Below are 25,243 nucleotides of genomic sequence, written 5' to 3' on the forward strand. Positions count from 1 at the left end.
TAAACATTTTAAACTTTTGTAGTGTTTGTCAGAATTTATTGTGGACTAGTACGAGTGTGTGAGCAAAACAGTGTGCACTGCAAGATGCCATTCCTGAGAGGGTTTGAAGTGTTGTTTGTTGGGGTGTATAATCACTTGTTCCTCTGAGAGTGAGTAGGAGTGCAAGTGAGACACTATGGCTAGTTGGTCCAGGGCTCATGGGTAACCAGGTAGTAGGATGACTCAGTCCCTGCCTACTAAAGTTCCATAATCCCAAGCATAGTTCTGTGACTCCACAGAACCCCTGCAAAATTATCTTATGGGACATGTTTAATATTAACCAATAGCCCCAAAGTAATTGAATGTGTATAAGGGATAAGAAGAACCCCATGTGTATATAATGATCTAGGAAATATGGAGAAATTAGCGTAGTTTATGAAGAGTATGCTTAATCCAGAACAAGGTGTTGGAGAAGAAGGGTTGTAGGGGTAAAATAATGCAAATCAATGTTCACCTCAGAGCCAGGGGTAGCAGCTGTCTATTTGTGTGTACCCCAATAAGTTTACATGCCTTTAGGTGCTCAAGGATAATGTCACAGACTAATTCAAGGAGGCCCTTTAGAGTGATGCCTGAAATATTGATGTGCTCTTCTTGAGGATAACCTGTAAGGTATACAATCTAGAAACTAGGTTCTAATACTGTTGTTTACTTCAAAGTATATGGTATAAAAGGAGAAGGTCTGTAAATTTTGGTGACAGCAGCTAACAATGCAGTTGAGAGGGATCGCCTTTGGTAGAGTGGAACGAGACACATCCCTGAAAACTGTATAGCAGTCACAAATACAAACAATGGCAAAAAACCTGCTTCTGTCCATCCATCCATTTTCCCACCAAGTACCAGAGCTGTGCTTTAACCTGGGATGACAGGTATGCTGATCATGCATGGTTTCCAGTTCACAGCAATAATGCTTGAACCACCTGAAGTTACGGAATTAACTTTCTCTGCCTCAGACAGCTCACTTTTGACGTAGCGCCAAAATGGCAGTGCGTTCCTCTGCATGTGGCATACCAGGTTAGTGAAGATAGAGATAAACTATAAGTTATATTAAATTACTGGGTGATTCTTCAAACATCTCTAGCAAACAATACAGCTGAGGTGAAGATCAGAGAAAAAGGCAGCCAACTATTGATCTTCAAAATGACTTAAATCGTGTTGAGTATAAACAATTAAATAAATTACCCAAGTGAGGCTACTTGGATATGGAATTTCTGAATATGAAACGGGTAATGCGGTTAAAGCACATTTAACCCCTTCCATGAGCCGAATGCAAGGGAGCCGTCTGCGTCGGATGGCTCCTGCCCGCCCGACGCCATGGCACAGGAAATCCCTCTGGTGCAGGCACCAGCGGGATTCCCTTTTCCCCAAAAAATCTTTGGGAGCTGGGGAAAAACGTTCCCAGCTCCCGAGTCTGTATTATTGGTTTCTATGAAATGACGATCAGCACGCACGTTGCACTGATGTCATTTCATAGAAACCGAAACTGAAACGAGCTGATAGGCTCATTTCGGTTTCACTTTCTACGTGCTCAGGGGACTATCTCAACCCCCAGAGCACGTAGAAAGTCAGGAGGGTGATCCCAAGCAGGGATCAACCCACTAGCCACCAGGGAGAGTGGAGCTGCCCCTTGGGCAAGGGCCTTTACTGCCCCCATATAAAATTAGGTACATTCAGTCTTTCTGCCCCCAATCTGCTCTCCTGGGGCGGGGGGCAGAAGGCCCACTAGATTGCATGTTTTTTATAGCATTTTGAATTAGGGGTGGGGGCTGCCCTATATAGGGATGCCAATGCCCCCACCCCTTACAAAACCCACTAGATGCCTGGGTTTTTCCCCATTCAATTTATGGGTGGGGCTGCCCAAGATGGGCATGCCAATGTGCCAATACCCCCATGCTCCCCTCCCCCCCACAAAATTACAGTCTTTCTGCCCCCCATGGGGCAGAAAGCCCACTAGATACCAGTGATTTTCCCCCATACAGATATTAGAGGATAATGTGACTTTCTAGCTAAATTTGAGGTGTGCAGCAAATGATTGGAAGGAACATTTTGGGGGATCAACTCAAGCCACACCTCCTTGGATTCCCACGGGTGTCTAGTTTTCAGAAATGTCTCTTTTTTTATAGGTTCCCCATGATGTCTGCAAACCCGGGACCAAAAACACAGGTGCCCACCTATCTAACACAAAACGAATTGTTTTTTCAAGGGGTTCAACTGCGTTTCTGGTCTCGGGCTCAGCAGCCATCTAAGGAAACCTACCAAACTCCCACATTTCTGAAATCAAGACTCCAGAAGGAGTCCAGGGAGGCATGGCTTGTGTGGACCCACCAACGTTTTCCTACCCAGAATCCCCTGCAAGCAAACCTCAAAGTTAGCTGAAAAAAATTAAATTTTTTGCAAATTTCTGTGTGGGAAAGTTGTGGGATCACTGAGCTGACACAAATGTCCTACCACCCAGCGTTCCTCCAGGTCTCCCGATAAAAATGGTACCTCACTCACATGGGTGGGCCAAGTACCTGTGACAGGCAAGGGACTAAAATGTATTGTGGAGACATCAAAATGACCTATCACAAACCAACCTGGTTTCGCAACGGGGGGTCACCTGGGTCTTTGGCCCCGGCGGCCAGCTAGGGAAATTTACCAAACCCACACAGTTCTGAAAACTAGACACCAGGGGGAGTCCAGGGAGGTATGGTTTGCGTGGACCCACCAATGTTTTCCTACCTAGAATCCCCTGCAAACCTCAAATTTAGCTGAAAAAAATCACATTTTTCTAACACAGGAATGTGTGGGTTTTGTTTTTACAAAGTTTGAGGTTGGCAAGAGATTCTGGGTAACAGAACCCGGTGAGAGTCACTCAAGTCACCCCATCTTGGATTCCTCGGGGGTACCCAGTGTTCAAGAATGTATAGGTTTGCTAGGTTTCCCTAGGTGCAGGCTGAGCTAAGGTTCAAAATCCACAGCTAGGCACTGTGCAAAAAAGGGTCTGTTTTCACTGTAAAACTGTAGTGTGTCCATTTTGCGTTTTGGGCTGTTTCCTGTCACGGCCACTAGGCCTACCCACACAAGTGAGGTACCATTTTTACCGGGAGACTTAGGGTAACCTAGAATTGTAGAGAACTGTTATTACCTATTGACTTTCTATGCATTTCTGTCTTCCTAATATAAGACAATGTGTAAAAAAGACGTCACTTTGAAAAATGTCCTATAATTCACAGGCTAATATGTGTAACCACAATTTCGGAGATGTGCAAATAGCTACTGTTTCTAAACTCTATATTTTGTTCCCATTTCAGAAATACATAGGTGTTTTTGATGTCAATGTTTCACTCTTTATATTTTACCAAATTAATTGCTGTATACCCGGTACACAATGAAAAACTACTGCAAGACGCTTCTCAGTTATTGGCTCTGGGTTCCTCGGGTTCTTGGTGAACCTACAAGTTCTATACATTCCCACAACCAGAAGGGTCCAGCGGTTGTAATGGTATATTGCTTTCAAACATCTGTCATACTTAGGAGAAGTTACAGTGAAAACGTTGACAACTCATTTTCAGTTTGTCTGATTTTCAACTGATTTCTATTGAAAAAACCTTGAAGATTCTACACAGATGACCCCTTGCTGAATTCAGAATTTTTTCTACTTTTCCGAAATGTATAGCTTTCCAGGATCCATTATTGCTTTCACACCCATTTCTATCACTAACTGGAAGGAGGTTGAAAGCACAAAAGTAGCAAAAATAGGTTATGTCCCAGTAAAATGCCAAAACTGTGTAAAAAATGTTGGTTTTCTGACAAAAGGCTGCTTGTCCCTGAAAGCTGGGAAGATGATGATTCCAGCACCACAAACCCTTTTTTTATACCATTTGAAGGGGAAAACCAGATGCTTTCTTCTGCAGCACTTTTCCCCATTGTTACAACACACATTTTTATTTAAATGTTTTGGCAAATTTCTGGGTCCCCTTCAGGAGAAATCACAAACCCTGGGTACCTTTAAAATTCCTATGATGTAGGAAGAATAGTGCACAAATTTGGCGTGGATACCTTATATGGACAATAAAATACAGGGGCCTAAGCGCGAACTACCCCAAATTGACAAAAAAGGCTTAGTACAATGGGGGGAGGCCTAGCAACTAAAGGGTTATGATATGCATTTTCTCAGCATTGAAAAAAAGTGATTAATTTACTTCAGAATTAAATAACTATAGGTTCTCGTTTATAGCAATGTTATTTTGTCATTTAACATCCGTAAAAAGAAAGGGGGCAGCTGATATGCAAGTAGTGTATTACCTGAAACCAATCTCAGAATTTACATGGCGTGGATACGCTTGCATCTTTTCTTCTTCAATTATATCTGGCCTTGGCATTGCTTTGTTGAATTTGCCTATTTTCACTGGGAAAAGAACAGACAAACAACGACTTAAGAGACTCAGGCATAGCATATAACACAGTAAACTTATCAAATGGGAGGATTTCAATACTAAGTGTACAAAAAAGCTATTAAATCAAATGGAAGCTCTCTTCTTGGGAAGTACTCAAGGTGGACTCAAGCTATTACATTTGCTACCTTCCAATGGCAGATACACCAGTCATCTGTAAAATGGAAGAAGACCAAAACAAAACTAGAATTACATGCACACATGTTCCCAGGGTAGTTTATGTATGTGGGTCACTAGGATACTTAGCAGCAATTACCATGAGGAAGCAGTTTTGGGTTAGCTGTATTGAGGTGATGAGCGGGATTAAAGAAAATGACCGCTGGCCAAATTGATTCTGCCTTTCTATGCAGGACTTTCACTTTGTAGGTGGTTTCAACAAGTATAACTATAGAGTATCAAAGGATCAGAAACATACACCCGAAGATCTCCAAAACATAAATGCATTACATTAAATATGTGTCTGACAAGGTTTAGCTCGGAACAGAATGTGTTTGCATACATAAGGGGGGCGCTTACCTGCAGCATAGTACCGTAAGACATTAAGATTCAACAATGACAGAGTGACAATAGTAAAAGAAGTACCATAGTCTCATTATCACAATTCTCACCTCTCTCCAAGCAATATATATATATATATATATATATATATATATATATGAGGTACGTCCAGTCCCTAGCGCAGCGCAGCGCAGTCAGCCACACCGTCAATCAGGAACCAGCGAGACCCAACGTGGTGCAAATTGATTTTATTTAAAGTTTAGCCCAGCACCACTCCGCCATGACGCGTTTCGGCTAGAGATAGCCTTGATCACATATCACAATATATATATATTAGCACTCCCAACATTTAGCTTATACATTTACCAAACCAGGCAGCATCACCATCTAGCTCAAATGGTAGTCATCACAGTACTGTACACAAATGAAATTGGATGAAGATAATGGTCATAGAGCGGTGAAAAGTATTAATCTCTAGGTTGAAGTAATACCTAAAATAATGAAAATAGCCTTCAATCTAAAAAATGGTCTTTAGTGAACAGACAACCATGACCTGATTCAAATGCATCGTAATTACACTTCTGTAATAGGGTCTCACGCTCTTTACGCATCTCTACTGTGTGTGGCAAGAATATTGTCATTTTTTTGTAAGAACGTTTCTTTTAAAAGTAGGTGCTGATTGATTAATTGGCGAGATTAGAAGAAATAGGATGAGATAACAATGCAAAAACAATGGCAATCCAGTATACTTTACGATAAAGAGATCTCACTATGGTTAGGTTTAGGGAACTTTTCCCTTTATTATACCATACTGAGATCTCCACCCTGACTGCGCAGTCCCCAAATGGTAAAGAATAGACAAAAAAGTTTATGAAACTTGGAGAAAACAAAACCTGCTGAAATATTTGTATGTTAAATATTTGTGTAAATTAATGTTATGCATTTATTTTAGATGCAGAACTAAAGAAATGCAACATTAAAAACTTAATTTTGGAGACAAATAATTCCCACCATTGAAAAATTAATTCCCACCTGAAGTAAAAGAATATTTTTACTAAGCATAACTAATTATTAACAATGGTGTATAAAAATCAGTGTACGCAATTTAATCAGAGGAGAGGCGAAGGCAGAAACTCAGCATGTAGGTATCGCAATAGCATTTTGTTGAATGTTTGTAGAACTATTGCAGCACTACAAAACATAGTGCAAAATGCCGTTTGTGAATATGTCCCAATGTCTCTAACTAAAGTGTATCAGTAGTTAATTCAAATTTTTATCTCATCAATTATGGGGTTCATATATATGTCCCTCAAACCTTTCAGTGCTCACAAACTAGTACATGTGGAGAAAGAAGGTAAATTGCCGTAGCCGAAGTATTGTGAACTGTCTACTGCTGCCTGGCTCTAACCCATCACACAACTTCAGATTGCAACCACCACTTCAGCATGGAATTTGTCTGACCATTTAGAATGTAACCACTTACAGTTGAAGACAGAGTCTACATGTCTCCCTTTTATATTAAGTACAGCTTTTAACTGGGCGTGTGTCATCCATATTAATCCAAGAAGACCATCTTGGTCATATATCAATAACATGATGATGTCTAGGGTTGGCATGAATGCAGAACTGGAGTTCAGATTGTACACCGTGAACAGCAACCAAGCTTCTGAGGACAATAGCCTCTTTCACAAGTAGATTTTTAAAGGGATCAAGATATGCTTCTTTTTGAAGCCACTACACTGTATATAAATGGGGTGGTGGAAGGTTAAAAGGGGGAGGCGGTGATCAGGGCATTATAAACGGAACCAATTTATTATGAGACCTGATCTAAATTTACGACTGGAACTATGTATTGAAGTTTTGGTCAGTGATTTGCACTATACAACCCCAACCTTGCTTATTTCTATCAACATATTTGAAATATTGCATATGAAAGTCAGGTCCTCTTGATCTGCAAGCACAGAAGAAATATCACCCTGAGAGGTAGATACCTTTAAGTTATTTACCATTTCAGGGGAGCACCAAGATTATGCACTTAATAGCACCATAAATGATCACCTCCATCTAATTTAAAAACATCTGCCAGAGGAGAAGTAAGAAAGCCACTTTTAACATCATTAACCCTTTGCTGAGACACCAGGATAGTGTATGCTGGCTATGTGACTCTAGGGGATGAAAGGACAGTGATCTTTAATCCGAACACTCATTTGTAAGGCGGCTGAATTGACAAAGGCGTATTTGCTCAGTTTGGCAAGACACAGAATTGGTAAAAAAAATCTTATACTTGGACTTCACTTTGTTATGTATTCAAGTGTATTTACATGCATAAAAAGTGCTTTGAGAATCTGACCTAATATTGTCACTGTTAGAAATGGGTGTCTTTAGCTGGCAATGGTTTGCACCTTTGTCCAAGTAGGAACCCATGCTTCTAGTCAGGGTAAGGGAGTTATGCCCTTAGACAACCCCTGCTCACGCCCCCTTCATAGCTCGGCATGAGTAGACAAACTTATCTTAGAGGCAGTGTGTAAAGCTTTTGTGTACACACACAGTAATACAGTGAAAACACTACAAATGGACATCACACCAGTTTAGAAAAATAAGTAATCTTTATCTAAAACAAACAAGACTAAAACGACAAAAATCCACAATACATATGTTCAGATATCTTGTTCTGTTAATGTTCCAATGGAGTCTAGTGCAGTCTGTAAAATAGTTTCATGGAACATTGCGGGACTTGCCAGCAAACTTGTCACCAATGAGTGGACCACATTCATTGATGAGCAAGATATAATATTCTTACAAGAAACACGGTCTGTGGACCGGGTACTCTGTGAGGGCTATATTAATTTTTCGAAACCAGTGGCACAGGGTGAGAGGGGCAGACCAAAGGGGGGTCAACTGATTTGGGTTAAACAGCTGCATTCATACCAACTTAAGGAGATTCCTATAGAGTCCCGGGATATTCTTATTGTTAAGTTGTCGCATGCTAGCTCCCGGGATATTGTATTGATCAATGTTTATTCCAGGGGCCAGCAAGGTGGCAAATCATCTGACACGATTGATATGTTAGATCTCTTTTTAACGCATCACAGAGGCGATTGAAATATTATAATCGCAGGGGATTTCAATTGCACTTTTGAACCGCTAGATTGCGAGGACTTGAATTTTAGTTTTGTGGAGAATGACCAGTGGTCTATCCCACCTCTGGAATTGCAACCAATAAAAAAATGGACCAGTGCAGCTCTCCAATTAAAAGCACTCTGCCTGGAACATGGGTTAGGAGCAGCAAATGGTCGTACTAAGTCTGATAAAGCAGGGGTCCCAACATTCAACAATGGACACCGTTCTAGTCGTATAGACTATTTCATAATAAACATGGAAATGTGGCCAGATTTGTTGGATATGGTGGTGGTAGCACGGCTCGAGAGTGATCACAATCCCCTCTCAGTTACCATGCGGGATATCGGCCCCAAATGGAGAGAAAGTATGCCAAACTGCCTAGACTACATAGATGGTCATCTAACAAACAATACAAGATGCCTGAAATGGTGTACGGTTGCACTTGATTCCGAGAAATTGCTAGCTATGAATAATTTGGTAGCAAACACTATTTTTACTCTGCAGACAGAGGACGATATCGGGCTCGGCAAGGACAGGTTTTCCTTGATACACGAGCATCTTTTTAACCAATTGAAAAGTTTTTTTTTATTGTTAAAAATAAAAAAGGACCACTTCCATCCACCACTAAGGCGGCACCCTGGTATTATTCTACCTGCTGCTTAGCTTACAAGCCTTTGGCAGTTGCAATTAGGAGCAAGGACCAGGTATCTATAACAGAAAAAAGGCAGGTCTACAAGATATCCAAATCTAAGGCAAAACGTGATTGGGATGAGGCTCACTGGGCCGAACTCCTTGAGGGCTGCTTCGGGAGGGACATGACGCGATTTTGGCACCTGGTTAAATGGGGGAGTGGAAACATCTGTAAAGCGCCCTCCAATCATGTGGAACCTGGTCGGTGGATTAATCACTATAGAGGCCAATTTGCAAAAGATACGGGGCCCCAGGATTCCTTTGATGTGCTCGGGTTTGACTATTCCCCTCCCCTCAATATTACTTAGAAGGAAGTAGAAGCAGCTCTTCTACAAATTACTAAAGGGAGGGCCGCAGGCATTGATTGCATCCCGCTGACCTTTTTGTACAAGACTTGGCGCGATCTGCAACATATATCCAACTTTTAATGATCGCCATTGATAAAGGAGCAGCGATCCCCTCTTCCTGGGTAATCCTTCCTATCTACAAAAAGGGAGATCCCTCCCTCCCAGGAAATTATAGGACCATAAGCCTGATCGATTGCATTCAGAAGGTTGTGGCAAGAGTGATCTTAGGAAGAATGCAGTCTTGGATGGATGAGTCCCACATCCTATCGGATTTACAAGCAGGGTTTAGACGTTGCATTAGCACAGTGGGTCAGGTGCTAAGGTTTATCCTTATTTATTGGCTCACCGTCACTTTGGGGAAAGGGTCTATATAAGCAGCTTTTGTGGACCTTAGGTCTGCATTTGACCTAGTCCTGCGCTCTAAATTGTGGCATAATCTCGTAAGGTTGGGTATGCCACTGAAAATTTTGACCTTTGTCAAGTTGTATACAGACAATTTTACACAAGTTTGGTGGGACAAGGCAGGGCACACCACTGATAAATTTTTGGTTGAAAAAGGGGTAAGACAGGGGTGCGTCCTTGCACCCACCCTATTTTCCATTTACATCAATGGGGTTTTGAAATATTTTGAAAACTGTCCAACTGATGCTCCGACTCTAGGTGGAACAAAGATCCCACTCCTAATGTTCGCCGATGACACCCTCATTCTTTCCAAAACGCGTCAAGGGCTCCAATGTGCCCTGCATAGATTTGAGGAGTTTTGTGTCGATCATGACTTGGCGATGAACGTTGATAAAACCAAGTTCATGATTCTCCGGAACTCCAGTAAACCTACCGGCAAAGTTAGGATGAAGGAGGGTGCTCTAAAGCAAACTGAAATTTTCTCATATCTGGGAGTAACTCTAGATAAAAGGATGAGCTGGAAGCCACAAATTGACTGTCTTTTGACCAGACATGCCCAACTATTGGGGGTGCTGCTTAGGGAACACAGTCGCTCTTTTACAAAACAGGTAGCTCCTGTACTGCACATTTACAATACCAAAATTAGTGCCTCAATTTGGTATGGTTCAGAGCTATGGGCTTATGTGAATATGGACGTCCTGGTGGTGGCACAAAACAAATTCCTACGCTCATTAACGGGGTTGCCGAAGTCCACTCCTTTAATTCCCTTGTATATGGACTTGGGGGGCCACTCTATTCGGGATATCGCCCGGTGTAGACTAGTATCCTATTGGCGAAGACTTTGGGTAACTCCCGAATTAGCCATCTATGCATCGGCTGCATTAGAAATTCGAGACATGGATGTGAACAACAAAATGGTGCATCAAAAATGTTCTCTGCGAGCTGGGTTTGAGTCGGCTATGGACTTTCCCTGTGGATAGTCCTTTCCCAAGTAAACCCGAGCTCAAAGCAGCCTATTGGCATCTAGTCTATTCTAGGCAGTTTGCTTCTACTAACAGTTCTTCTTTGTCTAGCACCTTTCTGCAAATTAAATCAGAACCCACATATGAATCGTATTGGGATGTAATCACTTCTTCCCGTGATAGAAAAACTTTTTCACCAATTTAGAGTGGGTACTCTACCCACCAATGACTTTACTTCAAAATGGTCTAACTCGGACAACAACCATAGTAATTGTCCCTTCTGCCCAGGCAGGATTGGAACTGTGGCCCACATTTTAATTGCTTGCCCCGTGTACCGTCAACCGAGACAACACTGGCTGAAATCTGTGTGTTTATTAATGGGGACCAGGGACTTTCGTGAGGCTTATAGACTACTAAAAACTGCAGTGTATGGCCCTATAGTGATTGCATTAGCTAAGTTTTGGGGCTGGGCATGGGTGATTGGGTGATTCGCTGGTCTTTATTGAAGAACAGATAACATTTTTTTTTAGTATACTTAAATTATGATGCTATTGTATATGTTCTTCTTCTCTCTTTTATGATTGATTGATGCTCTGCTCAATAGGGATGTAGCTCTCCGGCCCGTTGTTTGGTCGTGTACTTTAATTCTGTTTTAAATTATTTTATTTTTTTTTATACTAAATTTTGTGTATTTGAGTGTTCTCCCAGTCTCGCTGTTGTGATAGTGTAATGTCATTGTAAAATTCAACCCCAGTCTTTGTAACTTACTGACTTTTGTGTTTTTTTTTAAATCGAAATAAAGTTTATAAATTGGAATTGGATATCCTCAAAAATAGGTTATTCACACAAATAAAGCTTGTAGCAACAAAGAACTCCACCTGGAGCTATTGCACTGTCGTGGTAGATGAAAATCCAAAGTATGGCACCGACTGCAAGGTGCGCTGTGTTGGAAGCGGAGTCACAAAAACCTTCATAGAACACTACCTTGGCAAATGATGAAAGCAAAGACGGTACACGGTGTCTGGGAGGTGATGCTTCGTTGGCGCTGGGCGGCGATGATTCCTTACGATCACAGGGGAGTTGATGCATCGGTTCCTTACTACGGTGCAGGGGAGTTGATGTGTCGGTTCCTTACTGTTGTGCGGGTGGTGAAGAAGAAGTTCCTTAAGACGGTGAAGTGTCAATAGATTCAGGAAGTCACCCACGTCCTTTAACAGCTACACGATGATGAAGCACTGGCGTTGTTGAGGTGGGGGCTGCGATGCAAGTTGGGGTGGTGTGTCGTGAGCGCCATGAGCGGCGCCCTCGGCTCCGATGCAGGCAGTGGCCTAGATGACAGCATCTGAGTCAATACGGTGCGGTGTAAGTCGGGGCAGTCCGTCGTGCTCTTCACGAGCAGTGCCCAAGGCTTTGTTGCAGGTTGCGGTGTCGCTTGCCAGCATCATTGTTGAAATTCCACTCTGTGGCAGCTGCAATAACAGTTCTAGATGCAGGAGGACAGGGGAAATTAAGTCTTTGTGTCCTTGAGACTTCAGAACAGGAGGCAAGATCTACACCAAGCCCTTGGAGATCTTCAAGCAGGATATACAGCTCACAGCAAAGTCTTGGTCCTCTCCTTGGCAGAAACAGCCACTGCAGGCCAACCCCAGATAGCACACAGCAAAGGGGCGGTGCTTCTCTTTCAGTTTTCCCAGCTCTTCTCCTTGGCAGAGGTTTCTCTTAAGTCCGGAAGTATTTTGTAATTCTTGGGTCTGGGCCTCAATATTTATACAGCACGGTCCTTTCTTCTCCGGTGGCAAATAGACCTGTGCTTAGTTCAAACCAGTTCTGTCCCCCTTGGCACAGCTTCCCAACAGGAGGTGGAGACAGCATTGTGCAAGCAGACTAGACCCATTCAGGTGCAAGGAAATCTCCTTCCACTAATCTAAATGCAGCCCAATTCTATTCAGCCCAGTCCTGACTCATAGAGGAAATGCAGGGCACACCTTAACCCCACCAGTGTCTGTCTGCTGTCTGCAGTGAATGCACATCCTCAGACCTTGCCACTCCTAAAGCCATATAGTCAATCCACAAACCAGCAGAGGCCCACAGGGTGGCTAAGCAAGAAAATACCCACTTTCTAAAAGTGGTATTTTCAAACACACAATATAAAAATCATATTTACTAAAAGATGCATTTTTATATTCTGAGTTCAGGCATACTAAACTCCATCTTTGTAGCGTGTCCCAATGGGAAGTTATACTTATAAGATGTTATAAATAAACTCCAATTCTTTCCTATGGGACAGACAGCCTTTTAATAATGAAATAAGCTGTATTTCACTATCAGGACATGTCACACTTTTCACATACACTGCATCCTGCCAACAGGCATACCTTGGGGTGGCTCACATGTAAGAAAAAGGAAGGCTAGGGTCTGGCAAGTGGGTGCACTTGCCAGGAAGACATAGCAGTTAAAACTGTATACAGACACTGTGGTGGCATGTCTGAGAACCCTTTGAAAGGCTGCTTGTGTGGGTGGCACAATCAGTGCTGCAGGCCCACTAGCAACATTTGACTTACAGGCTCTGGGTACACACAGTGCACGGTACTGGGGACTTAGTACTAAGTTAAACAAGCCAATCATGGAAAACACCAATCCATAGTCACAATTTACAGAGGGAACACTTACACGTTGGCACTGATTAGCAGTGGCAATGTGCCCAAAGCATCTAAACCAGCAAAAACGTAATCCAGCTCACAGCAAAAATACAGGAGGCAGAGGCAAAAAGACTGGGGAAACCACGCCAAGGATGCCATGTCGAACAGTCATCTAACATCTTTCATACTTCATGCACAACCTGAATCAAGTTGTGCAGGTCTAAGTTATATCCCCACCAATCCACTAGCACTCCACCCAGAATGCCCACTGAGCTTGAACTAAGTTCAGATTTAATTGTGTACATGTGCACGTGAGTCACATTTGGTGCATAATTTGTAAACTGTAAACGAAAAATGTTCAACTTTTTCATGGTGCAAGCTAAAATTATGCTTGCCCAATTTTCAGTTAGTCATCATCAGATGTTTTTCCAACATGGTAAATAACTGTCTAATAATATTTGATACTTCACATTCCTTATTTACATTTCCATGACATCTAACTCATAAGCAATAATTAATACCAAATAATGTTATAAAAAAGCTGACTTTAGAGATACCAAGTACGATAAACTCATACACTTATAGAACTTTCTAAAATTCATATTTCCGGATATAAAAAAAAGAAATAAAAACGCTATGACGCAGCCAGTGCTGGTCGCATCATAGTACATTTTATTAGTGCTGAGGGAGGGAGGGAGGGTTTGGGGGGAAAAACGCTGTGACACGGTCAGTGGTGTCTGCATCATAGCACTTTTTTGTTTGATTGTTTTGTTATGGAGGGTACATGGGTGGAGGTCAGCAACAACAACAGAGGGGGGCCTTGATGAAAGTTTCCTAAAAATAAATAAATAAATACAAAAAAAATAGCAAAAAGCACTAGAATACAGACAGCACTTTATTTGCTAAAAGCGGCAACACGGACTACGGAAGAAGGTGGGAGTGGGCAAGCAACAAGTCGGAGAGTGAGAGGAGGGTGCGAGGGGAAAACAACAAGATCGACAGCAGGAACAGAGAAGGAGGGGGCAAGCAAAAACACAGAGGGTCGGGAGGAGCCAACAATAACACGGAGGGCTGGAGGGGTAAAGTAATAAGACAGACAGTGGTAGGGGCCAAGAAACAACATGAAGGGTGGGATGGTCAAGCATCAACATGAAGGGGGTAAGGAGGGAGCAACAATATGGAAGGCAGGAGGGGGCAAGCAACAACAGGGGTAGCGGGATGGGGCAAGCAACAACACAGAGGGGGCACAAACACATGGGTAAAAGAGAACGACGCAGGGAAGAGCGAAGCATATGAGGGAGATGGCCTGCAAACACATGCCCTATTATGGAGTGCTTCAACAAAAAGAATACAGTAGCTCCAAAAGCTTGAGCAGTGGAAGGACACAAGTACTTGGGCCATGATCCAGGGGAGGGACAAACACACAAAGAGAAAGTATAGCAAACATGCGCTGACCAAAAGGAAACAAGCAAACAAGACTGACATTGAAGCCAACCAATGTTAAGCTATGGGAGAGCTCTAAGCTCACAAAATGTCTTTCAAGAGACAGCGCATGTGCTGTCTCAGGAAGGACCTAAAAAGGGACAACAAGTTTGTTTCTGTGTTTACCTAATGTTGCCTTGTTAACAAAGGGCTAGCTTAGAAAGGTATATATGTGCCCCCTCATGACTACTTGTTATACTATGATTCCAGTATTTCTTCACCCTCTACCCTTTGTGTCATGTCATTATGTGGAATGTCATTTGTTTATGTCGTCAGGGTTCTATTTCAGTTGCTGTAAGTACTTCCTATGCTGTGCCTGCCTGGCATGGGGTTCCTGTTATTAATAAACTCGGAACAAGCATATCCTGTATCTGCTGCCTCTTTGGATGAATGATCCCACAACAATTTTGGCGACAGGACGGATCTACTACCTTCACCTTGCCTTATCCAAATTCCTTGTTAAATTACAAGAGTGTGATTTTTCAATTGAATACGTAGCTGGGTGGAAAAAAAGGTTGTGGATTGCCTTTCTAGACTGCCAGATAAAATGTGTGTTTATGATGAGGTTTCCACAGATGAGGTGGTTGCGAGCATTGAAGAAATTCCGTCTGCGGAGCATAGTGCCATTTCTAAACGTGAGTGGTTGGATGCTTCTGCCAAACACTTGGAGCTCCTTGCTCTTCACAAAATGATTAACCACGGTGTGTTGAGGGAGAGTGTTTATCCTCACAATGTCAGACCATATTGTAAAATTGTACAAGAACTCTGCCAATCCTAATGGCATCATTCTCAGAGGTGAGCAATTCATCCCCTTGTCACCTTGAGGCTCAGACTCATTACTTTAGTGCATGAGGGTCACTTGGGCCAGATATTTACTTCAAAGAGAGTCAAGTAAAACTTTTGGTGGCCTAAAATGGAATCTGATGTCAAAGACTGAGTTGAGAAATGCCTTCATTGCAAAAACTCTGAGAAAAAGTTGAAATTGGGGAGGAAGGAGGGGGGGGCGGAGTTGTCAAGGATTTCTCTCTACACATGGCTGAAGCTGATTCGGTGTGGGAGAAGCTCAGCCTTGACTTCATTGGTCCCTTCTCGTTCCTCTCCGAACTTGAACGTTTTGCAGCGGTCTTGGTTGATGCTAAGTCACGTTGGTTTGAGGTCATTTTCATGAGGAACATTAGCTCCAGATCCACCATTGCTATGTTGGAAGACATTTTTAGAAGAGAAGGTGTCCCTCTAAACTAGTTACCGACAATGGCACACAACTCACTTCTTCTGAAACAGAGGCTTTTTGAGCCACATGGGTGTTAAACCCATTCGCATTTCTTTGTACAACCCACATAGTAACGGCCAAGTTGAAAGGATTAACAGGTTAGTTAAGGGCACCATGGAATTCGCCTTTAAAGCTCGGCAGAATGTGCAGAGTGCTGTTAAAGACATGCTCTGGGCATATCGCACCACAACTAATACAGCCACCAGTAGGACTCCAATTGAGATGATGAGGGGTAGGGTGCCTTCCTCCAAATTGTGTCCTTTTTGGATGGGGAAAAACTAGAATTTTGTTCCCCTTAAAGATTCAGTTGTACCTGCCAGCTCAGTTTTCTTCAGGGTTGGTGACTTAGTGAAAGTCAAACCTGGTGGTTGCAAAGTTGGGTTTCCCAAATTTCGTGGCCCCTTCAAGGTCATTGAAGTTAGACAATATGCAGGTTTGGAACATGAGAAGAGTTGCTTTGTTTCAAAGGGCTGGCATTTGTTCTTCTGAGGATGTTTCCACATTACCCAAAACCAATGGGGTTACAACCTTCCGCACCTTTGCAACTGACAAATGTAATGTAAAATGCACTGTCCTGGCGTTTGGCAGATCTGAGAGAAGCAGGAGATTTGTTGGGTCTCCCAAATGGCTTAATGATTTTGTAACTCATTGATTTGTTGCTTCACTGTTAGCAGAGAGTTCATTTGTTCTTCTCTTTCGTTCATTGTTTTGTTTTCCCTTGTGCGTTACTTTATCCGTGGGATTGTGGGTGGTGTGTCCTGTGCAGGGTTCCTCATGTGTTTGTTTTGTCAGTTTGGAAGAAGGGGAATGTGTTATACTGTGATTCCCATCCTTCTTCACCCTCTACCCTTTGTGTCATGTCATTCTGTGGAAAATCATTTGTTTACGTTGTCGGGGTTCTATTTCAGTTGTTGGAAGTACTTGCTATGCTGTGCCTGCCAGACATGGGGTTCCTGTTATTAATAAACTCGGAACAAGCATATCCTGTTTCTGCTGCCTCTTTGGATGAATGAGCCCACAACACTACTCTTATAGTTGGAGAAAATTTCCAACTTTCAGGGGATTCATAAAGAATACCAGGCTCAGAACTGTAAACCTAGGCCAGTCAGTGATTTTAATTATTCACATGCATAAAATGTACGAATGCAGTTTCCACTTTGTGTAACTTTGACATTACTTTGCCATTAGCAAGTTGGATGAGAAGTAGTTTTCTGCACTTGAGCTAAAAAAATTGGAAATTTTGGTATTTAGGAATTCCTCACTTTTGGATTTAGGAGACTATGGCCAAATGAGTTGACGGAACCTGAGACTCCAATATGAGAGTCCAGACATTTGTGTGTGCAATTGGATACGGAATTATCATTTCAACCTCAGGTGCAGTGCACTGCTGCTATTTTTTTCTCCTTGCTTACATCTTTTTAAAAAGAGACTAAAATGTCTCCTAGTAGTCCCTCGGAAGGACACTGTGCATGCCTTAATAACCTCTAGGTTGGATTATGTCAATGTATTGTACTCGGGCGCAACCACAACATTTCTCAACAGGTTGCAACGTGTACAAAATGCAGCGGCACGACTGGTCCTGAATTTTCCCAAAAGGCAGTCCATTCGGAAGGTCTGGAGCAATTGTATTGGTTGCCAGTTAGGTAAAGATTAAAGATTCAAGCATTAATGATCACTGTTAGAACCGGCTGTCTCTAGTTGGCAGAGGTATGCACTTCTGACAAATAGGGACACACCTTTTCTAGTCAGGGCAAGGGGATCACACCCTTCGATAACCCCTGCTCACCCCCTTGGTAGCTTGGCAGAGCAGACAGGCTTATCTCAGAGGCTGTGTGTTAAGCATTTATGACCACATACAGTAAAAAAGTGAATACACTACAAATGGACACGACACAGTAGTATTATAAAAATAAGTATTTTTATATAAGGCTTAGCACAAGACCAAATAACGACAAAAATGTACACAATCTTAATAAATGCTCTGGGAAGGAAAACGGGATAGTTCAAAGGTAGTTTCTTCTTTAGGACAAAGTCTTTCGTATCAAGCAAATCTTCTTCTTGGAAACACAGTTCTTAGCAACAGGGTAACCCACACGGGGGCTACGCGACGTAGAGGCAAAGTTAATCCAAAGGTTCGGCGTCGACCGCGAGGAGCGCTACGTCGAGCCCGGAGTCACACGGACCCCCAACAACACAGTGCCTTTTGGAAAATGAAGCACACGATGATCAGCGGCGTCGAGCAATCCGGCGTCGCGTCTTCGGTGTCGATCAGGCCTCAGCAGGCGTCGTCGTCGATGATGCGGTTGCGCAGAGTGAGCAGCGCTCACGGCGTCGAGAGGGCACGAGGGCGATGCGATCAGCAGCGGTGCAGACACGAGGTCCCTTGGAGCTGGAGCCGTACTCCCACTCACTGGCGTTGCTGCTGGTGTCGGTCGGGCCCGGCGGCCGGTCGTCGAGAAAGCGGGACACTGGGGCCGTTACCCACTATGTCGAGCTGGATTCGGCGACGTTCGTCGGCGTCGAGATTGCTGGTTCTTTCAGAGGTGCTGGATTCACGGTTCCAGCAAATAGCACTTTAAGCAGATGAAGTCCTTTAGCCCTGTGACTTCAGCAGGAGACTGGCACTCTTCCAGTCCTTGGAGATTTTCTTATCAAGCGTGAGAGTACACACACAGTTCCTCTCTCCTGGTTCCTTGGCAAAAATAAAGAAGCACTGCAGGATTCCCCCCAGCAAACAGCACACTGGCAGAAGGGGTAGGCAAGTCCTCAGATCAGCAGGCCTTTTGTCCTTGGTTACAGGGTTCCTTGTCAGAAGTGATCTAAATTCTTGGTTCAGGGGTCCTTCTCTTATACCCCTTTTTCGGCTTTGCTCCCTTTGTCCATGTAGGGGAATTTCCCAACATCCTGGGTCTGTTGTGGGTGGAGCCAGGCAGTAGCACCTGGCCTATTCACTGAGCAGGGCTGGGTCCTCAGATGCCCAGCAGGAGGTGGAGCCAGCATTGACACTGGCAGGAGCAGAGCTATCGGCCTCCTGGCAGGAGGTGGGGCTAGGATCGTCCATGGCAGGCACAGAGCCATCAGCCGCTTGGCAGGAGGTGGGGCCAGCATTGTATCAGGCAGAGCAGGCTATCAGCAACTACTCTCCCCCTACTCTCAACACAAATGTCCCACTCATCCCACACGGACTCATCCAGACCCCTGGAGCCACCCAGCTCCTGTCACACACACGCAAGACCAGCAGAAACCAGAAATGGTTGGACAAGAATATAGCCACTTTCTAAAAGTGCTATCTTCCAACCCAGAGTCCAAAAACCATCCACACCAACGGATGCGTAATTAAACCCCGAGTTCAGGGATACCAAACTCGACATTGCACCATGCTCCCCGAGCCAGCTAGGATCATAGCATTAATAATCCCGGCGGCCCATTCTACCCAACGGAGAGCAGGCTACCTCGCAATAGTGAAGAACGAAGATGGCGGTAATTCACTATTAGGACATGCCAACTTGGTCAGGCGTGTCCTACCTTATACTTACAATGCACCCTGCCCGTGGGCCTACCATAGGGGTGACTAACATGAAGTCAAGGGAAGGTTTGAGGGGCTGGCAAGTAGGTATACTTGCGCAGCCTGCGTGACAGCACCAGGCTGCACGTGGGTCTCGCAATGACCGACCCGTAGACATTCTTTTACGAGGCCGCCCTTGTGGGTGGCACAACACGTGCTGCAAGCCCACAAGCGGCATTTGTATTTACAAGCCCCGGCACTCCTGGTGCACTAGACTAGGGACTGACAGTAAACCAAATAAGCCAAACATGGATACAATCGATACATCAATTTAACATAGGGAGCACTTGCGCTGTGGCACTGATCAGCAGTGACACCGCGCCCAAAGCATATACCAGCAAAACATCGTAAAACAGTGGAGGCACACAGAAAAAATGGAGGAGAGACTCAAGCCAATGATGTCAGGTCTAACAATCACCCATAGGGCCATATACAAAAATGGTCCTTCTTATATACAGGAGAAAGTTAAAAAATACTCACCACATAGGGCATTGCAATCATCAAACCAAGATCTTCTATGTATTCCCAAGGTACATACCCAGAGCAGGGGGAAGGTAATTTTCCTTTCAGAATGCCAACCTGTGGAGTTCTCTGCCAGACCAGCTTTAAGCCACACAGTGTTAGAGCTTGTTTTTAAAGCCAATTTATAAACCTTCCTGTATAGCAAAAGGTAGACATTTAGTAGATTTTTTTTAAAGTTGCTGGTTCTGATCTTTTTGGTACAAAAGGGGGTGGTGATGACGGAGCATCTGAACCAATCAAACACTCACACCCAGTCAACAGATCTGGGTTTGATCCATCACCGTTGTGAGAAGGGACCCGGCGGAGCTCACTGTGTGGCCGGACTACGGGGCCCAGACTCCCCTATACGAGTAGAACACTGCCCAGTTAGCCACGTCCAGCAGGAACCACGGACGGCGATCCATGCCTCTCGTCTCTTTCCACAGCGAGGACTGACGTCAAGGGGAGGAGCGACGGAGGAAGAACCAGTAAAATCCGGCGTCAACCAGGAAGAGGGGTCGCAGAACGTCGAGAGGGCGGACCTTAGGAAGGACGAGGCTGACCACGCGGAAGAGGCCGAATCTCAGACCCGGGTGCCGGAGCTGAACGCCGAGAGTCAAGACAGCGTTCCTGAGCGTGAGGAAGAGGCGGGGGAGACCGAAGACCGCTGGACGGAGGAGTGGTGGTGTCCCCCGGAGGAGGCTGGAGAGCGTGCCGTGACTCAGGAGAGTTACGGCGGGGCCGGTGAGTGAAACCGGTCCTGTGTGCATTGTGGGTTGCTTGTTGTTGCGGGAGGTTGGTGGCATAGTGTGATATTGCGGGAGGAGGGTGGAAGTGGTTAGTAAAACGGGGAGAACGTCTGAAACGGCATGCTTGCACTAAATAGGCACTTAAAGCGGCACATTGGCTTTCTTTTGGGAAGTTGTACTCCTGCACTTTCATCTGTCCCATCAGCCTTTTCTACTTTGACCTAACTCCACGCTCAGAGCCTATTCACAACCCCCCCTTCACCAACCCTCCACGCCCAGAGCCTATTCACAACCTACCCCCCCCTCCCACCCCCCCCCCCCCCACAATTTCAGATCTATTAGGCACTACCGGGTGTAGGAAAAGGGAATTATACAGAACAGACGAACTGACAGGCTCCTTTTCTCCTTTCCTCTCGGTGCCCTCCAGGTAAACCAACGCCACGGAGTCCTCATCGCCCCAGGATCCTCATCTTCAGGCTGAAGAAGAAGAAACAACGTTGAGTGCCACGGCCAGGCCTTCCAAAGCTGAAGAGACATTTACTGAGGGAGGAACACTAGAGCCTGTTGTTAAACCCAAAACTGTGACATCTGATAATAAAGGCGTGTTCGTCAATATATTCAGCCTCCGCGTCTGAATATCCGACCTGCCCTCCCACAAATGGTGTCAGAAGTGGGATCTGACGGAGACATGGAGGCTGCACTCGCGAACATGGCGGAACAACAGGAACATTTGGGCAAGGTGATGGAGAGATTTCTCCATGTAGTAGAGGAAGACCATGAGGTGACACAGAAGGCCATAACCGGAAAAAGCCAAACGCATGAAGCCGCTATGGACAAATTAGCCGAAATCTTGGGAAATCAAAGAGGACCCACTACCCTACCCTCTATGGTTATGCAGAAGTATGTCAGTGGAGAAGATCCAGACTTCTTCTTTACAAACTTTGAACGCATAGCCACAGCAGCTGCGTGGCCAGCCGATAAGTGGGGTCAGTATTTAGGCCCTCTTCTATCCGGGGATCTGCAGGCTGCTTACCAGGCAGCCACTATACAAGGGACAGTGCCGTATACGGACATTAAACGGTATATAATGGAGAGGTTTGGAGTGGACGACAAATCGTACAGGATAAAATTACGCAAAAACAAAGAGGGACCCCAAAAAACACCACGTGCCCTGTACTTTAGGGTAAAAGACATGACCGACCGTTGGTTGAAACCAGCTACTACCGATAAAGATGGTATCATGTCCAAGATCTACTTGGAGCAGTATCTGGCCTCCCTTCACCCCCCAATCCAGAAGTGGGTCAGGCAACAGGCTCAATTGACTTTGGAAACCGTGGTAGAAATAGCCAGTGCCTACAACCGGGCACAGGAAATCCAAAAGGGCAGAGATGATACCCCATGGAGGGCAGCGGACAGGGAAACCATAGGCCTCCTGAGTCCCTGTTCTTAAAAAGCCTGAACCAGTGACTCTCTTCCCAGGAGCTGTTACACCCACACCAGTATTCAGACCCCCGAATCCAGGACCCCAGTGTTTCCATTGTGGGGGGCCAGGACATATCGACAGAATTCTGTCCACAGAAGGAGGAACCTATGGAGATAGGGATGGCCAGGAATTATTACTGTTCCTCATCAGGAAAACCACTACCCCCTTATCACTGTGCAGTGAAGGTTAATGGACAACCCACCTTGGCATTGGCCGACACAGGGTGTCGACAGAGTGTAGTCCGTCCTCAGGATTTCGAACCATGGGTTGGACCCAGTGAAGGAATGGTTGCTATTCGGTGTGTGCATGGAGACGTTAAGCAATACCAGACTACTCTGATTCGAATACAACATGTTAATGATCCTGGCACATCCCTGAAGGTAGGCCTCATACCTAATCTACCTGAAAAAGTTATCCTCGGAAATGATTATCCCCATCTTTCTCAGATGATAGCTCATGACATCCAAAAAGGTGAAGACTGGTGGGCTGAAGCTCCCTTTTCTAAAGAAGAAGAACCCGAATGGCCGATGTCAAAACCTCGGAAAAGTCGAAAGCAGAGAAGAGCAGAAAAGGGAAAGACACCGAATGTCCTTCCTGCTGTACTTGAGGAGAACCCATGGGAAACTGACAGAAGTTTTCGTGCCTCACAAAGGGAAGATCCAGTATTACAGGAAGCTTGGAACAACGCCCTAGACCATAAATACCCGCTTCATGGTAGGTCCTTATTTCTTTAAAAAAAATGGGTTGCTGTATAGGAAAGGAAGTCCTACCCAAAACCCACAGCTTCTAATACCTATGCCCTTTCGAGAGAAGGTATTGTTTTTGGCCCACAGTCATTTATTAGGAGGACACTTTGGGCCCGACAAAACAGAGAAACAAATCTTGGAACGTTTTTATTGGCCTGGTATCTACCAACAGGTCAAAAGATATTGTAGGGAATGCCCAATCTGCCAGAGACATAGTAGATACATACCACCCCGTGCTCCCTTACGTCCACTCCCCGTCATAGAAGAACCTTTCAACAGGGTAGGCATGAACATAATAGGACCATTGTTGCCATCCAGGAGTGGGTGTAGATATGTTCTAGTACTAGTGGATTATGCCACACGCTTTCCTGAAGCTATAGCCCTACGTCGCCCTGATGCTATCAATATTGCCAAGGCTATGATAACTGTATTTTCAAGAGTAGGGTTCCCAAAAGAAATACTGACTGACCAAGGAACCCCTTTCATATCCAAGGTTATGAAACAGGTCTGTACCCAATTAGGGATACACCAAATCAGAACTGCAGCCTACCACCCCCAGACTGATGGGTTGGTGGACCGGTACAATGCCACCCTTAAGACTACCTTGAAGAAATTGTTGGAATTAGAAACCAGGAAATGGGAGGATATGTTACCATTGGCTCTGTTTGCTATACACTGTAAAATCCCAAAAAGTACAGGTTATTCTCCTTTTGAATTGTTATATGGTCATCAACCTCGAACTTTCTTAGAGATGGCACAGGAGAAATGGGAGAGCGAACCAGACAATACAAAACCCTTAGTAGATTATGTATCTACTCTTAAAACACATCTTGGACAGATTCGGACTATTGTCCGTAGTAATCTGGAAGAAGCCCAATCCGCTCAGAAAACCCAGTATGATAAAAAAACAAAGGAACGAAAGTTCAAGGTAGGAGATCTTGTCTTATTGATGATGGCCTCCCCTGATCACAAATTGCTAGGCCAGTGGCAGGGTTCCTATAAAATTACAGAGCAGGTCACCCCGGTAACCTATCGAATAGAATCAGATTCAGCTAGGGGAACCTCGCAAATCTACCATGTCAATTTGTTGAAAAAATGGGAAGGACCTATGCCGACCTTAACTGTAAAAGTCGAGACGGAGGTTCCCTTGTTTGTCCAGTGTATAGACACCGCTCTTCCTGGCACTTTGAAAGAAAGGTTGACCCAATTGTTCCCAAGAGAACAGAATTACGCAGTCATTGAGAAAGAAGCTCTGGCCGTGAAATGGGCCATTGAAACCCTGAGATATTATTTGGAAGGAAGAGAATTTACCCAATTCACAGATCATGCACCCTTAGAATGGTTAGCTCGAAATAAGGGGAACAACGATAGAGTGTTAAGGTGGTTCCTGGCATTACAACCCTATAGATTACGCACACAACACCGGAAAGGGTCTGAGCAAGGCAACGTAGACTTTCTGCCCAGATATCCCCAAGAGAGAAACCCTAGTATCAAGACAGCAAGGGAAAGGGGATGTGAGAAGGGACCTGGCGGAGCTCACCGTGTGGCCAGACTACGGGGCCCAGACTTCCCTATACGAGTAGAACACTGCCCAGTTAGCCACGTCCAGCAGGAACCACGGACGGCGATCCATGCCTCTCGTCTCTTTCCACAGCGAGGACTGACGTCAAGGGGAGGAGTGACGGCGGAAGGACCAGTAAAAACCGACGTCAACCAGGAAGAGGGGTCGCAGAACGTCGAGAATCGGACTTTAGGAAGGACAAGGCTGACCACGCGGAAGACGCCGAATCTCGGAGCCGGGTGCCGGAGCTGAACGCCGAGAGTCAAGACAGCGTTCCTGAGCATGAGGAAGAGGCGGGGGAGACCGAAGACCGCTGGACGGAGGAGTGGTGGTGTCCCCCGGAGGAGGCTGGAGAGCGTGCCGTGACTCAAGAGAGTTACGGCGGGGCTGGTGAGTGCAACCGGTCCTGTGTGCATTGTGGGTTGCTTGTTGTTGCGGGAGGTGGGTGGAATAGTGTGATATTGCGGGAGGAGGGTGGAAGTGGTTAGTAAAACGGGGAGAATGTCTGAAACGGCATGCTCGCACTAAATAGGCACTTAAAGCGGCACATTGGTTTTCTTTTGGGAAGTTGTACTTCTGCACTTTCATCTGTCCCATCAGCCTTTTCTACTTTGACCTAACACCACGCCCAGAGCCTATTCACAACCCCCCCTTCACCAACCCTCCACGCCCAGAGCCTATTCACAACCTACCCCCCCCCCCCCCCATTTCTGATCTATTAAGCAATACCGGGTGTAGGAAAAGGGAATTATACAG

General features: G+C 44.8%; 1 protein-coding gene across 1 annotated transcript in view; it reads right to left on the reverse strand.

Annotated features, from left to right (window-relative positions):
* The window catches only part of TMEM192 (transmembrane protein 192), a 528,270-nt gene that overhangs the window by 47,690 nt on the left and 455,337 nt on the right, over nucleotides 1-25,243 (reverse strand). The window contains exon 5 of the mRNA XM_086962393.1: nucleotides 4,324-4,426. Within this exon, the coding sequence (XP_086818519.1) occupies nucleotides 4,324-4,426 (103 nt within the window). The remainder of the gene's footprint in view (nucleotides 1-4,323; nucleotides 4,427-25,243) is intronic.

Source organism: Lissotriton vulgaris, chromosome 3_1 (assembly GCF_964263255.1).
Source record: "Lissotriton vulgaris chromosome 3_1, aLisVul1.2, whole genome shotgun sequence".
Classification (NCBI taxonomy): domain Eukaryota; kingdom Metazoa; phylum Chordata; class Amphibia; order Caudata; family Salamandridae; genus Lissotriton; species Lissotriton vulgaris.